At 44.8% G+C, this 14,638-nt stretch overlaps 1 protein-coding gene across 6 annotated transcripts; it reads right to left on the reverse strand.

Moving 5' to 3' along the window:
- Positions 1-1,155: 1,155 nt before the first annotated feature.
- PAFAH1B2 (platelet activating factor acetylhydrolase 1b catalytic subunit 2) lies at positions 1,156-13,819 on the reverse strand. Of its 6 annotated transcripts, none has more exons than XM_044997176.1 (7): positions 13,396-13,474; positions 10,519-10,573; positions 8,724-8,811; positions 7,847-7,936; positions 6,567-6,683; positions 5,367-5,489; positions 1,156-4,706 (listed from the first exon to the last, which is right to left on the reverse strand). In XM_044997176.1, the coding sequence occupies exons 3-7, from the start codon at positions 8,802-8,804 to the stop codon at positions 4,428-4,430; spliced, it is 690 nt and encodes a 229-aa protein (XP_044853111.1). In that variant the 5' UTR covers positions 8,805-8,811; positions 10,519-10,573; positions 13,396-13,474; the 3' UTR covers positions 1,156-4,427. The 6 variants fall into 6 exon arrangements, with proteins under 6 accessions (XP_044853111.1, XP_044853113.1, XP_044853114.1 ...); XM_044997178.1 differs by lacking the exon at positions 13,396-13,474 and adding an exon at positions 12,062-12,139; XM_044997179.1 differs by lacking the exons at positions 10,519-10,573; positions 13,396-13,474 and adding an exon at positions 13,675-13,819.
- Positions 13,820-14,638: the final 819 nt, after the last annotated feature.

Genomic DNA, 14,638 nt, shown 5'->3' on the forward strand with positions numbered 1-14,638 from the left:
TCACGTATCCTCCCTTCCCCAATGCAGGCAGTCCCAGCAAAACTCCCCTGCAACCTTCCCAGGTTAAATACTCCCCACTCAGCATTCAAACAGCACATCAAGAACATTCCCACGTTGTCACACTAGGTATTTCCTTTATATCCTCAAGGGTCACACTGGGAGCTCAAGTTCAGCTGATTATCCACCATGACCCCCAAGTCCTTTTCAGTAACTGTGTCCCATGGTGAGAGTCCCCACACTGTGTAAGGATGGGGTACTTCTTCTGGTCCCACATGTATAACTTTACATTTGGCCTATTAAAATGCATATTGTTTGCTTGTGCCCAGTTTACCAAGTGATCCAGATCATTGTGTATCAGCAGCTTGTCCTCTTCAGTATTTACCACTCTCCCCAGTCTGACACTCAGTCTCTTGCTCAGACTCAGAACACTGCCTCCTTTAGATTGATTTTAAAGCTACATCAGTACAAAAGTATCAGAGGGGTAGCCGTGTTAGTCTGGTTCTGTAGAAGCAGCAAAGAATCCTGTGGTACCTTATAGACTAACAGATGTTTTTGCAGCATGAGCTTTCGTGGGTGAATACCCACTTCTTCGGATGCAAGTGGTGGGTATTCACCCACGAAAGCTCATGCTGCAAAAACATCTGTTAGTCTATAAGGTGCCACAGGATTCTTTGCTGCTTCATCAGTACAAAAGTTCACTTCCCATTCTGTCTCAGGGACATTGACACCCCCACCCCGCCCCTGATAATCATTGAACACTGATTAGTGTTCGGTGTAGGCCCCCCAATCTGAAAACAAAAGAGCAGAGTTTTGGGTACAAAAGCTACATTCAGTTTTTAAAAAAAATAGGTCCTTGTTAAGTCAGAGGAGAACAACAGAGAATCAGAGTTCACCTTACCACACAGGAGGCTAAATTAGAAGTGAAGGTTCAGATGAGTGTCCTTTTGAATACCACAAGGATGAATACAGCCAACTTTTACCTGATAAAGATTTTCACCCCATCAGATGTCACCCTTCCCACTGCATCACCCCTGGGTGATGACAGGTTGCAACCATTAGCCACTGTGCATCACCCCACACATCCTGATGAACCCATTGGACACCTCCCCACCCGACGCACACACAGGGAAACCAGAGAGAGACGCACACCAGAACTCATTGGGGTGAAACATTTACATTTATATTGAAATATGCACTAAACATATAGTGAGTTCTACCAGTCAATGCAATTTTGCCAAAGCAGAATCACAGCTTTTCCTGGGGACGGTTCAGTCAGCTCCCCAAGGAAGGTTCCCATGAAGCAGGGCTGTAATTGGATTTTACATACTGTGCAAGCTTCCAGCCTTTGAGGTGCCCCAGCCTGCACCTGGAGTCCCCTTGCTTGCACCCACATATGAATTCAGAGACAAGGACTCTCTCCTTCCTTTCATACCTTTTCCTTTGCATTTTCTTCACTGCAATAAATATAAAATTGGCAATGCTCATACACCACAGCACAAACAAGGTTCCAGGCTTCAGCACACAACTGTAAACGGTAACTAGATTAGTTTAAAAAATTAAAAGTTCAGAAAGGGTCAGTTCTTTCACAAGCAGCCAGTTACAATGGAAGAAGTCATAAAGGCTACGCAGGGGCACTCACACTGGGGTGTGCTGGGCCTGATCCCAAGGTGGCAAGCACCCTCCTGTTGAAACTGCAAATACTCAGCACTTCTCAGGACCAGGCTCTAATTTTGGTACAATGAGAAAAAAATTTCACTGCTAGATGGTGGCAACAGGACAGTAGCTTCAATGTCCCAGATAGAAGCTGCCCTTCCTGTCCACAGCAGCCGCTGCCATGGCCACACACAGACGTGGTTAATGCAGCTGGGAAAGACACAATGCAGACTGGAGATGAAGGGCGGCGAACACTGACCCATGCATAAGCAACATGGCACCTCAGCAAGACAACCTTGAGCATGGAGAGCCACCTGAGCTACTCTACCTCAGCCCAATAGATGTGTATTCAACAGGCCAGACCCACACCACGGCAATCAGCACCTAACCAAGGGGCTCTGGCTCACAGCTGAAGATGGCCTCATCTGTAAACACACTGCACTGTTACAAAGAGTTAGAGCTTTCTATCAAAAAACTAGATTGCCAGCAAGTAGCTGTCTTACCAGTGTGGCGACACCATGGAGAGACATTTAGTGCATGGGTCAAACAAACATGGTACCTTTCAACAAAAGCCTACAACCCTCAAAAACTAGCAGAGACCAAAGTCCTGTTTCATCCCCCCACTCTTGCTACAGGTGGGCCCATACCACCCTGCCAAACCTTCTCCTACTAACGTTTTAAAATCTGCTTGCTCTCTCTCCTCCACGCCCCTAAGTTCCTGTGCTGAGGCCTCCGTTCTTTCAGCAGAGCTGAATGATGGTTCCACAGTTAACGTTTCAAGCTGTTGGAGGGGAAGGAAGTGGTGCTGCTGAACAAACAGGTTGACAGGGCCCATGGAGCACTCCCCCAACCCACGCTGGCCTGGGGAGATAAGACCAGGACTACTCCTCTCCCACTTGAACCTTTATTTCTGGGAAGTAGGATTCTTCAGCTTTCCTCCACATCTCTGTGTGGATCACATAGACTGGAGACACACACACGCGCGCGCGCTATGCATGCAATCCAGGCAGAAATCCTGCTATGACAAATTCTACAGCAGCAGCAGAAGCATGATGGGGACATAAACGTATTCCTTAATGCTAGATTAAAGCCTGCCTTAAACAGAACCTTTTACTAGAATAAAAGGGCAAACAGGCTATATACACTACATACGTCCTTCTTTTTGTAGTGGGGTGGAAAAAGCAATCTAGATAGATCTCCTGTTTAACAAAAATGTAAAACAAAAATTGGTTCCTCTTTCATTCGCCTGCCAAAAAGTAGCATGACAGTTGAAGGCTGCAGCCTTCATGAACACTTCAACCACTGCAGAGGCCTGCACTGGCTGTTGTATTTTAGTGTGTGGTGGTGTGAACCATTATGAGGGATACCACCACTGCTGAACTACAATTGTGGTAGGTAAGTCAAGGAAGAATAAACTTTGTTAAAGTATTTTTATTTTTAAGTAGCAAGGCTCTAAATTTCTTATTGGTAAGAAATTTTTTTCCTGTTCACCTTTAAACGAATGACAATTTTATATAGTCATTACACAGATTATAATTAGTTCTCGTATAAAAAGCTCTAGCAAGATAGAGAGTCCCTGTGAACAGTCCACTCTCCGCACTAACTCCCTTTGCTGGAGGGGAAAGGGGTAGTGTCCAGGAGAGAAAAAAGCTACAGACTGACTCAATTCTTTACTATCAAAGGCCTTATTTGCTTGAATAAAATGTTTGTACAAGTAAAACAGAAGCAATAAAGAAATATACACCTTAGAACTCGTAAAGCATTAGATTGGTTCAGGCCTTGCAAAGAGGGGCTGAGTATGGATTAAAAAAGGCGTAACAGTCATACTTTAAAAAAAATTGGAACTATGAACATGAACAGCACTGCACAGAATCCTGTAGCACAGCCCTCGTAGTGGGATGAAATGTCAGTTCAACGTTTCTGACAGGCTTGTGTTTGACGTTTGCTGGAAAACTAAGCTCCTAAACCAAAGAACTGTTAAAAGCTGCCAATACTGTACACAAACCAAAACCAAGAACAGGTTCTATAGGAGACATGATATTCAACAGCACCCAAATGAGACTGCCCACAGTCCAAGCAACAATGGAATGAAGTTTGTCACAGCTAACAGACTTTGTAAAACAAAACAACATTTTGGGAGTGTTAAATGAGTTCAGCTCAACTAACACTTTGGTTTTTTACATTTCTGAATTCCAGTTACATTTAGTCTCATGCTGCTTCAAAAACAAAGAGCCAGAAAGCAACAAGTGTCTCTTTTAAAAAAAGAAAAAAAAAAAAGAAAAAAAAACCTTAGTAACTAAAACTTCTAAAGGTGGGAACGGTTTTTGAAAAAAATGCAGCTGTTTTGTTTCTAGTGAGTGGAATGCGATTCTGGTTCCCAAGCTAATGCAGAGTATAATCCCTAGGGAAGGGAAAAGCTAAACCGCGAGCTGCATGTGGGTTATTCGAGTCAGGCTGATAGGGATGATGGGGCACCATAGAGCAATAATGCATGTGAGGGGCACAGAGGTGACAGTCTTGTTCTCATTTTAAATGAGGAATGGTTTAAAAGTAAAAATCTTCTTTAGCTAATTTCTTCCTGCAGTAACACCCGGTAGCCCTGCCCTTCTACGTACAAGACCAGTTCGACGTTAGCCCTCCCCTCAAAACACTAGATACGAACATCCAGTAACATTCTACAATGGAAAGTGCTTTAAGAAAGAAGGATTCTGTAGTGCCAGTGATAGAACTGATCTGATGGGGCTGGGATGATGTCGAACACTGATATTAGCTGATCAGGCCAGAGCAGCTTGCTTCTCCTCAGGGGTCTCCTCCAGTAGCTGCATGATCAGTTCATGGAGGGGTTTGCAGATCTTTGCATAGCCTCCTCCTGTCAGGTGCAGAAAATCAAACATGTCATGGCACGAGATGGCGCCATCCGAGTGCACGAAGCCCCCACTGACGTCCAGAAGCTGGACGCTGGTGAGTTTTGGGAGCGAGGCTTTTAGCAGCTGGTTCACCTTGGCATTCTTCTGCCGCAGAGGGTTTGGCTTCTCGCCTCGAGGTAGCAAGCTCTGATATAGGAAGCAGGCAAAGAAGAGAGTTTTGAAGTGACTCAGACAATATAGTAACTTTCGCTTTCTAGACTTGGACCCTCATTCTGAGCTTTAAAGGGTCTATCCCGTGGGAAGCACTCCTCTCCAGGCACATCCTCCTCAGCCCCATCCAGCCTCACTTTGAAACATGACTGAAAACAGTCTGAAGGACACTGCTGACCCATGGGCAAATCTTCTCCTCTTTTCACCAATTCTTATTAGCTACTTATGCCCTCTTTCAATGCAGTTTTACTTGTTGGTTATGCAACTCCCACAGCAGAAGAATAGAGACATTCTAAGCTGTTTGAGCACAGGATCAGAACTGGTATTGCTCAAGTTCTAGTCCCAGCTCTGTCTCCATCTCTCATGTGATTTCACTGCTTCTGTTTCTCCGTCTGGGACAAAGACGCCTCTAATGAGAAGATACTCTTTTGAAGGGGTTGAGAAAGTTAGATAATGTTGGCAAAGCCCCCTGAACAGGAGAAACCATCCTACAGTGTTTATTATCGTAAATAAGTTACGACCCTCCCCCCCAAATTGCACAGGTAACACTCAATACCATTGGGACGGGGTGCAAACACCACATGACATGGGTTGTTCCAATGGTGCTATGTTATCACAACCCTCTGATGCACATACCAATACAATAACTTTGGCCTGTGGCTGTCGGGTATTTATCAGCCGCACGATGGCCTCGATTCCACCTGCTACTTCCTCCGCTGTATTTTCATGGTTATTTGTTCCAACCCAGACGACAATGACCTGTGAAGAGGAAACAGGAACTGTGCAGCAAGTTGAGCACTCCACTCAAGGTACACAAACAGGAGAGGCTATGGCAGCCATACTGGCTCTTGTGGAAAGGGCCATAGCTATGGCCTAGGCTGTCTGCAACCAATTAGACAGAACAATTAAGAGTTCGGCTGAAATATTAAAAGCCCAGACTGCCAGCTTTGCTGACTTTTGAATCATTTCTTAAGACTCCTCCCTCTCACCCAGTACAGAACCAGAGTCACAGTGTTAAGGGAAGCTACCCTGATCAGCACAGGAATAGATATCTGACATTTCTTCTGCACTGTGTTTAGTTGCCAATTCAGACTCCTAGAGTACCTTGCACCTTGCCTGTCTTACAACATACTAGATGTGTATGAAGCAGACTAGAAGCGTCACAGGTGAAGAGGCTTATTTGTTTGTAAAGCCCCAACCACAGTCTTGGCTCTCAAATGAAACCCTTTTAACAACATTTCTCTACTTTTAAGCCTCAACTCTTATGTTGGGGTCATGAATGTGCTTGACAATGGTGACCAAACTTGAACCTGTGCTGTCCATTATGTATTGTAGGCATTTGCGAAGCACCCTGCACCACAACACCCCGGTACACTGTACGTCATTTAGAATGTGTTATGAGTTGCGTGAAACCTTGTTGTGGCCTGAGTTACAACTTCACTGAGATGGACAGGTACGAATGCATCCTTCAATTAATATAACTGTACAAATTAGACAACCTGAAGGAACACCTAAACGCAGTGTCTAACCCTGAAAGAACCTAGGGAGAGGTTTTTGGGTCGGGGTGCAGGATGAAGAGTGTGTTTTTGGTGCTATGAGCAAAAGAAGCTGTTTCTTCCTATTTGATTCCTTCGGCCTTCAGAGACACAGGACTTGGTAAATTCCTTGTAAATAAACACCTTTTATAGAGGAATTCTAAAGAAGAAGCTAAGAGCTCATTGGTTAGAGAATGACTATTCTTCTGACTTTTGGTGCCCTCAGCTCTGTACTAGACAATATTCAGAGTTTTTTTCTAAACTGAAAAAACATAAAAGCCAGCTCTGTTTGTGTTTATACCTTGGGTTTAATGTTCTCCAATTCACCATTCTTCAATCTCCACAGAACATGAGCTGTTGTGTCCCCACCGATCCCAAAATTCAGTGCATGAAGAGGTGAAAAAAGCTCTCGCCATATCTGTAACCAGAAACCAATACACTATTTTAGATCAAGTGTTATTCTTCAGCATCAAAAACAAAACACATTACATAAAGAGGTAGCGCAGGTAATGATACATTCAAAGTGAGTGAAGATCTTCTTCACGGGAGAAGAGGTGCTGCCAGTGGAAGCATTATACATTCTTTGGGCCAGAAGAGGGAATCACAGCAGTTAATGAACTCAGTCCTTGCACAGAGATAAGAGGGAGCTAATACAGAGCAATCTCCCTTCAGCCCATCCAGGAGGGATGTCGATGGTCCAGGAAGGGAGCCATCTCCAGTTCATCAAGGCCAGAACCAGAGGTCAGCTAAACATGGGACTTTTGAGGAGGGAAAGGAAATCTTGAAGGAACTCCTTTTACTGCCTAAGAAGTTAGAAGTCTAGAACCAAATGAGTCACATTGGAAAGTAACACATTCAGAGCAAAGCGGTTTGGTAGCCATTACTGATAAAATAGTGGATGAAGGGACAGCTTTCAAAACATTTTATACTTTTTTTTTTCTTCCAAATATCCTAGTTGCTGCCTTTCCTAATCTCTGGGCACTAGGGTAGTCAATAGCACAGTCTTTATGCCAGCAGAGGGCCAAGCATGCTAGGACACTGCATGCAAGAGGGTTAAATTAAAATTCTCTGGCTAAGGTGATACATGCACTAAGTTTCAGATTTGTACCATTGCGAAATAAGGAAAGTTCATTATTGAGAACCAAGTGAAAAACAGTCACATTGGATGGGCACAATCTAGAATACAGAAGGTGTGGGGAGAAGAGAGAATAGAATTCATTTTAAATCTACAAATGGGCTCACACAGCAACTGCAGAGTAAGAAAGAGTGGCAAGAGCGAGATAGAAGGAGAGAAATGGGATGTGTATGGTGAGCTGCAAGTGACCTCAGGGAAAGGAGGGGTGGGGTAAAGGCTCAAAGTGGCTGATGGGATAGGACTGGGGAAGCCTAGGGCAAGCACAGGGAAATAGACAGGATCAAGGTTTGGAAAGCAGCTGCAGAAGTGGAGGTAAGATTAGAAAGGGCTGGAGGACAGGGAGGCACTGTCAGTATTGCATATGTTCACCAGTTACTGGACTAGAAGTAATAGGGAGGCACCATCTCACTCATCTAACCCCACAACTTCATCCCCTCCAGCCATACCTCATACTGCTGTAGCAACTGCACCATGGAATCACCCACAAACAGCACATCGGGCTCCTTGTCCTTGCAGTCCAAGACAAATCTGTTGTGCTGTTTAAAAGAAAGCAGCAACATAAGCTCCAGCTGAGTTCCCCATTGGTATCTGTAGCCCATGCACAGAAAGTGATAGTTGCCCAACCAGTTCCTCTGCTGCCAAATTTTGTGACTTTTCATCCTATCTACCCCTCAGGTGCGTATCTTTAGTTTAACTCCTTAACTGCTGGACCTTCCTCCCTGCCTGCTCTCTCCCTGGCATAGACAAGTTCTGACATTTTAAATGGCTACTCCTTTACAACTCCGAGCCCCTCAGGCTACACTATGCACGACACACAAAGGAGGTGCTTGCTCCAGATACTGTGTTCAGCAATTCTAAATCTATAGTCATTCAGGTTGTTGGCTAGTCACAATACAAGTCTCATCAGACTATTTCACCCTGTCTAGGAGTAGCTTTAATAATCTAGTGGTACGAACAGGAGACTCTGAGTCCAGACACTTGTGTTCAGCTATTCTCAGCTTTGTCACTATCTGGATATATTACACATTTCAGTGCTCTCCAGTTTTTAAGAAACTGGTTGGCGATTCTTCCCAATTAATGAGCTAGTTGCAATATCTTTCTGGAACTCTATTTCAAAATGTGGTTTTCAGGTCATGGCACAAAACTGCTTTTTGCCTCTTTTATTGTGGCAGGTTACTGGAACCCATCAATAACGCTGCTAACATCTGCTAACAGAATTAGAAATGTAAGCACCTGTATTTTGCTCATCATGCACCTGACTACCTCACAATCTGCTAGTAAAGAGGATCCTATCTAATTTGTCAGCTGTGTTTTCAGTTTTACCTGTGACATCCACCTGTCATCTCCTTGAATATCTTCAGCTGCATGTGGAACTGCTGCTGGGTTTGAGTCTCCCTGGCTCATTCTATTCCTGTTGAAAGAACATTTAATAAATGTTCTGCTATATATCAAGGATCAAAATCAAGCTCTGACTCTCAAGAGGCCAGAGCTGTTGCCACACACTCATATAAGGAGTCAAGACCAGCAGTAGCTTAGCTTGAAAGAACTGCATTTACAGACATTTGTAACTAATAACAATTTCTGTTCTGCTGAAAGCTAATATGCCTGGAAGACTCACTTAAGCAAGTTTTATTCCATGCAGGAACCCCAAATTCTCCCTGCAGCATGATCTTGTTGAAACCATTCTACCAACTTGTGATCAGTGACATCCAGACAGGTGAAAACAACCTTTTAATAATAATAGCAAGCTCATTTTAGTACAATCTTTGCAGGAGCACCTACCTCACCCATGTTAATTTTTCACTATAACACAGTATAGATGCTAATTATCAGAGGATTTGCCACTTCTTGTACAATACCCAGACTGCAACTGCATATACACATTTCAGATGGATTAACTGGTTTAAAAAAGACAGTGTACTAGCTCCATTGGCCCAAGAGGGTCTAAGCAGAAAACATTAGAATTCCACACGAGGCTGGCACCTCCGAAGTATCTTTAGCTGCAGTTCTGTGTAATAAACCAAAAAAAAATATTCTGAAGCCAGTGTGGTAGTCTAGTGGAGAATACCATTAGCCAACACACAGGAGACAGACAGGAATATAATCTGGGAGAGAACCCTCACTTTGGTATAGCTAGTTTTATGTTAGATGCAAAATGTAGAGAGACCAGGTGGTCCCTTCTGGCACATGCAAATAGGGCAAGGGAATACCAATATACAAGTGCCAGAGATCATAAATCATAAAATTACATTTAAAAATATTTGTTCTAAAGTATTTTCAGATTTAGCCCTACAAACTAGTGCTTCCCTTTGAGGAACATATATAGAATAATACAAGCTGAGGGGAGAGTAATTTCTTTTGAAGTCTTTGCAGACAAAATATCATTAGTGATTGATAGTTAATGTTATCTTGCTCTGTAAGCTTGCATTCTCTCTCAATTTGTGCTCTATACATGCACACACACATGTACTGTGAAATATTCTTAGAATTAAGTCATTTTTCTCTTGTCAAGAAGAGGTTTCACTGTTTCCAGAACTGCAATTTGCTGACTACGATGCAGTGAAACCTAAGGCATTCATACTATACCAGTAGAAACAGAGTGATCTAGTGATCCAAGTTGACTATAGAAGTGGGCTCAACTGTATTATCATAAAGAGGAAAACAATTTTGGAATTTTCTTTTATATGTAACAATCCAATCTGCATAACTGCTTTATCCACGAATAACTGAATCACAACATTTACAAGCTGCCCTATAAAGTTCAGGTGCCAAGTACACACCGTGCATTACTCTCACCACTACTCAGGTACCCAAAGAACTCCAAGACAAGCAGCAGGAGGGAGAACACAGCGCTCCCACAAAGCAAGCCTCTTCTGACACAAGAGGCGACTGACACCAATATTTATTCTAACTTTTTTCACCTAAAGTGTCTCTTGCTAAGGAATAAGTCACATAGCATTACATAAACATTTATCCCTGCTGGAAGGAGAATTTGCCAAAACTAGGCTTACACAACATATACCCTCTTCACAACAGGAAGTACTAATGTTAATGGCTGACAACCATAGATAAAAGTATTGTTATGGAGACAAAGGGTTTGATGCACAACAGCACTTACTCATTTGGGTGAAAACAGTTTCAAGTTTCCTGAAGCCTTCTGGGTCAATGTTGCCCTAGAGTGAATGAAGTAAAAGGTCTACTGCACACAAGAAAAGTTTGCCACACCAGATCAGACCATAGCTCCATCTGGCCTTGTGGCCTGCAGTTGCCAATAGCTCATGCTTCAGAGAAAGGAGAAAACTCATTTCACCGATCACAGAACATATGAATTTCCATACTGGTTCAGACCTGTGGTCAGCCCATCTAGTCCAATATCCTGTCCTTGGCAGTGGCCAGCACCAAATGCTTCAGAGGAAGGTCAGGAACTCCATAGCAGACAGATATAGTATAATCTGACTCCATGAAAGTCTCATCTCAACCCCTAACAGTTAGAGATTGTCTTAAGACCTGAAACATGAGATTTTATACTCATTCCAACACTTTTAGGGGGCAGCATAGGCTATTACAGCCAATATTCTTATTATCCATATAAACATCCAATTCATCTTTAAATACAACACAGTACAGGAAAAGGGCAATGAGTCTTGAAGATGAGATCAGAGCTACAGCTATTACTAATGGACATGACATTAACCAGCCCTTTAAAAATCCAGTCACATGATTTGATTCAATAACCTAAATAACCCTAAATACACTTATCACTTACAAATCCCACAATATCTCCACCAACACATCTTTGGCAAGAACTTTGGTTGAAACCCTTTTGGTTGGCACAGATAACTGTTTCGTGGTATCAAAGTATGCAGGTGTATGTGGGGAATAAAGTCTCACCTAATCAACTGACCAGTGGCTTTCACTTGCAGTGGCAAAGAGCATTACAGTGCTGATAGGTTCATGTACTTTTCCATGAGTGTATTATTAGTTCCCACCCACCCAACAATGGCCAGTCCCTCTTCTAGAGTAATATTAATGTGCCTAGAACACACAGCATCAGAGACCCAAATGTGACTTTATGCAATGCTGAGAAATACAAGGTAATGGGAAACAGACATGAAAATAGGTGGATCATAATACCGATGATAGTCTCCCATACACAAGCATATGGGATTGATCCTGTACTAGACAAAGGATTTTTACACTTCCAGATGTGTAAGTAAAAAGTTAGAGCTCCCTGTAGTCTGGACCAGGAGACTGCTCTGACGCATACCACAAGAAGCATTTCAGGAATACAAGTCAATCTGGAACAAGGTGGAATGAGATCTAAGAATTCTCCTCTATCCTTTAACAGAAATGTCTTCTCTTTACTCCTACCTCTCATCATGATTACAAAGAACAACAATTTCCAGTCAGCTTCCTCCTCTTGAACTTGATCTCACAATGAAGTAGGAATGTTTTTAGACAGAAGCAGTCAAGTTGTGAGGAAAAGAAGCATCTCTTTAAAAAAATATTTGATAGTTACAGCAGGAGAAAAGTGGCAAAACTGTTTGCATCAGACAATGTCTCAGTGTGAAAGTCCCTCTTTAAAGACATATGGCATCATAACCTGGGAAGGCCTGAAGTTCCATATTCAAAGCTACAGATGTACATCATTTCCATTTTACCTTTGTAGAGTCAGATGATGATAATTTTGCTAACAGCGCATCCCTGATGTTTGGTTTTATCTTGGTTCAAAAAGGGAAAATGACTAATAAAAAGATTATGCAAAAAAAATCTGAGGTTATACAAAATTTGACACTCAGTGGATCAGCAAGACTAAATCAGACATTTATATACCATTAAGGGAAATCAGGAGACAGTATATACAAATTCTACATTTCTCCTCTTGCCTCAAATAACTCTCCCCACTCCCATTCCCTTAGAAATAATTTTATAAAGTCATGTGCACCACCAGACGGCAATGGGGGCAGAGCAAATAATGAGGCCTTAGCGAGATAGCCTGACAGTCTATTTCCTAAAGATGATACAGCAAATGAGACACTCAGCTACTGTCATCATTTGAAAGGGTTCCTTTCAAGGCTACATTGAAACACATTAGCAGGTGCAGTTTGGAGGAAGCTGGCTGTTCTGGTGCAGAGGACTCCAGTCTCCTGGCTGTCAACTCAACATCTTTCACCAGAAGAGTCACATAGTTTTTAAAGACACACCAAAGGAATAAAAGAAGCATTGCCCCCGTAAGTTAGGACTTGTCTGTTACAATATTCCTCCCCTTTGCTACCCAAACCCATTAGGATTGAGAATCTCATTCCACCCGTGACATGAACAGATTCTGGACTCCTATGCTAGAGTCCGGCACAGAACAGATCTAACGTGCTTGTGAGGTGAAGAGGCTGTTGGTCAGACTGGCCACAAGCAGAACTCATGGTTGGTTGGTGGGCTGAGATAAATAAATAAAAATCCAGAAGTTATCTCAGCATAAATCCCTTGTGTCTAGAGGAAAGGTTTTAAATTCAAGTGGCCTTCAGCGGCGAGAGACAAAGCGGTAACAACGCTTACGCTTAGTTTCTCAAGTGTGCGCTCCCAGGGGAGGGGCCCTGGAAGCAGGGAGGAGCAGCCCCCGTCCCCAACGCCCCACCCCAGGCACCACACGATTCAGTGCCCGGCGGCCCAGCAGGCGCACGGACTAGACACGCTCTGGCCCAGAACAGGGCAGGCTCACAGCACAGCGGAGTTCGGCAGCACGTGCCCGCCGCGGGACGGGCTCCGGCGAGAGGCCTGGCTCCCCTGGGGCCCCGAGCGAGCAGCACACGGGGCCGGGCCGGGCCGGGCCCTGCCCCGGGCCCTGCGGCAAAGGGCGGCCGCCGCCAGGCTGGGGGGAGGGGGAGGGGGCGCGAGCAGGCCCGGCCCCCGCCCCGCGCGGGGAGCTGCTCGGCGCGGCGCGCCCCACCCCCAGGCTGCCTGAGGCGGCGCTACCCGGACCCGGGTCTCTCTCACTCACGCCGGCTGCGGCTCCCCCCGCGTCTCCATCTCTCTCTCTGGCGGGCGGCGCGTCCCTCCCCCGCGGCCCCAGACTGCCGCTGCGCCTGCGCGCTACGCTGTTTCCGCTTCCCTCACCCCTGGCTACCAATCAGGTGCCGGCTGTGCCGGAAATCCCGCCCAGCCCGACTCCGGGCTTTCCCTCCCCCCGCCCCTCGGGGGGCGCCCAGGGGCCCGTGCCTCGCTCCCCATGCGCGGGGACAGCGCATGCGGGGGGGGGGCTGATGAGGTCACCGCGCACCATGGTGACGAGCCGAAGTGTCATCACAGAACGGTGATACTCCTGGTGACGTGTGACTTCATTGGCGACGCGGCAGTGGCTCAGTGTGATGATGTCACTGCATAGCGTGATGAGAAAACCAACTGTCAATGATGCGTATGCTGACGTGATGACCTCATCCACGACGAGGCAGTGGCTCAACCTGATGACGTCACCTAACTGGGCCTCACGCTGACCTGCGTGGGGTCCCGGTTTTGTGGCATTTGGCCCCTGCGTGAGGTCATGTTGCTGTTGGGAGATGACATTTTTGCCCAGCCTGGTGACACAAAATGATGATCTATTGTCACAGTTTTTTCAGTATAACTGCTTGGTGCCATGGTGTGTCAGTGTTGTGGTGCAATATGATGATAGTCTGATATAATTTGACAACCTGTTGTTTCAGTGAGTTCGTTAGATGCAAAGGATGGATGGATGTGTGTGTGTGTGTCTTCAACCACCATGGTCTGGGTGTCTCTGAACTTCTGACTGCCAGCAGTTGGGCCTGGACAACAGGGAATGGATCACTCGATACATTGCCATATTCTGTTCACTCCCTCTGAGGACTCTGGCACTAGCCCCTGTCAGAAGACAGGATACTGGGCTACTTGGGTCACTAGTCTGACCCACTATGGCTATTCTTATGATGATGCATGACATTGCAGTGAGATGATGTTATCATTCAATGTAGCAGTGCTGGGCTTCGCTGGACTAGAATTTGTTGTTATCTGTATTATAGCATCTAAGACCTTAGTCATGGCCCAGGACCCCACTGTGCCAGGCAGTGTACAAACAAAAACAGTCCCTGCCCCAAAGAGCTCACAAGCACCTAGAGCTTTCACTCTAAATACAAAATTTATTTTAAGATTTGTTACGGCTGAGGTTCTAATCAGCCCTGGTTTGTTATTTCAGGTGTGATCACAAACACTGGGATCTGCACTAAGGTTTG

This window comes from Mauremys mutica, chromosome 22 (genome assembly GCF_020497125.1).
Source record: "Mauremys mutica isolate MM-2020 ecotype Southern chromosome 22, ASM2049712v1, whole genome shotgun sequence".
Taxonomy (NCBI): Eukaryota; Metazoa; Chordata; order Testudines; family Geoemydidae; genus Mauremys; species Mauremys mutica.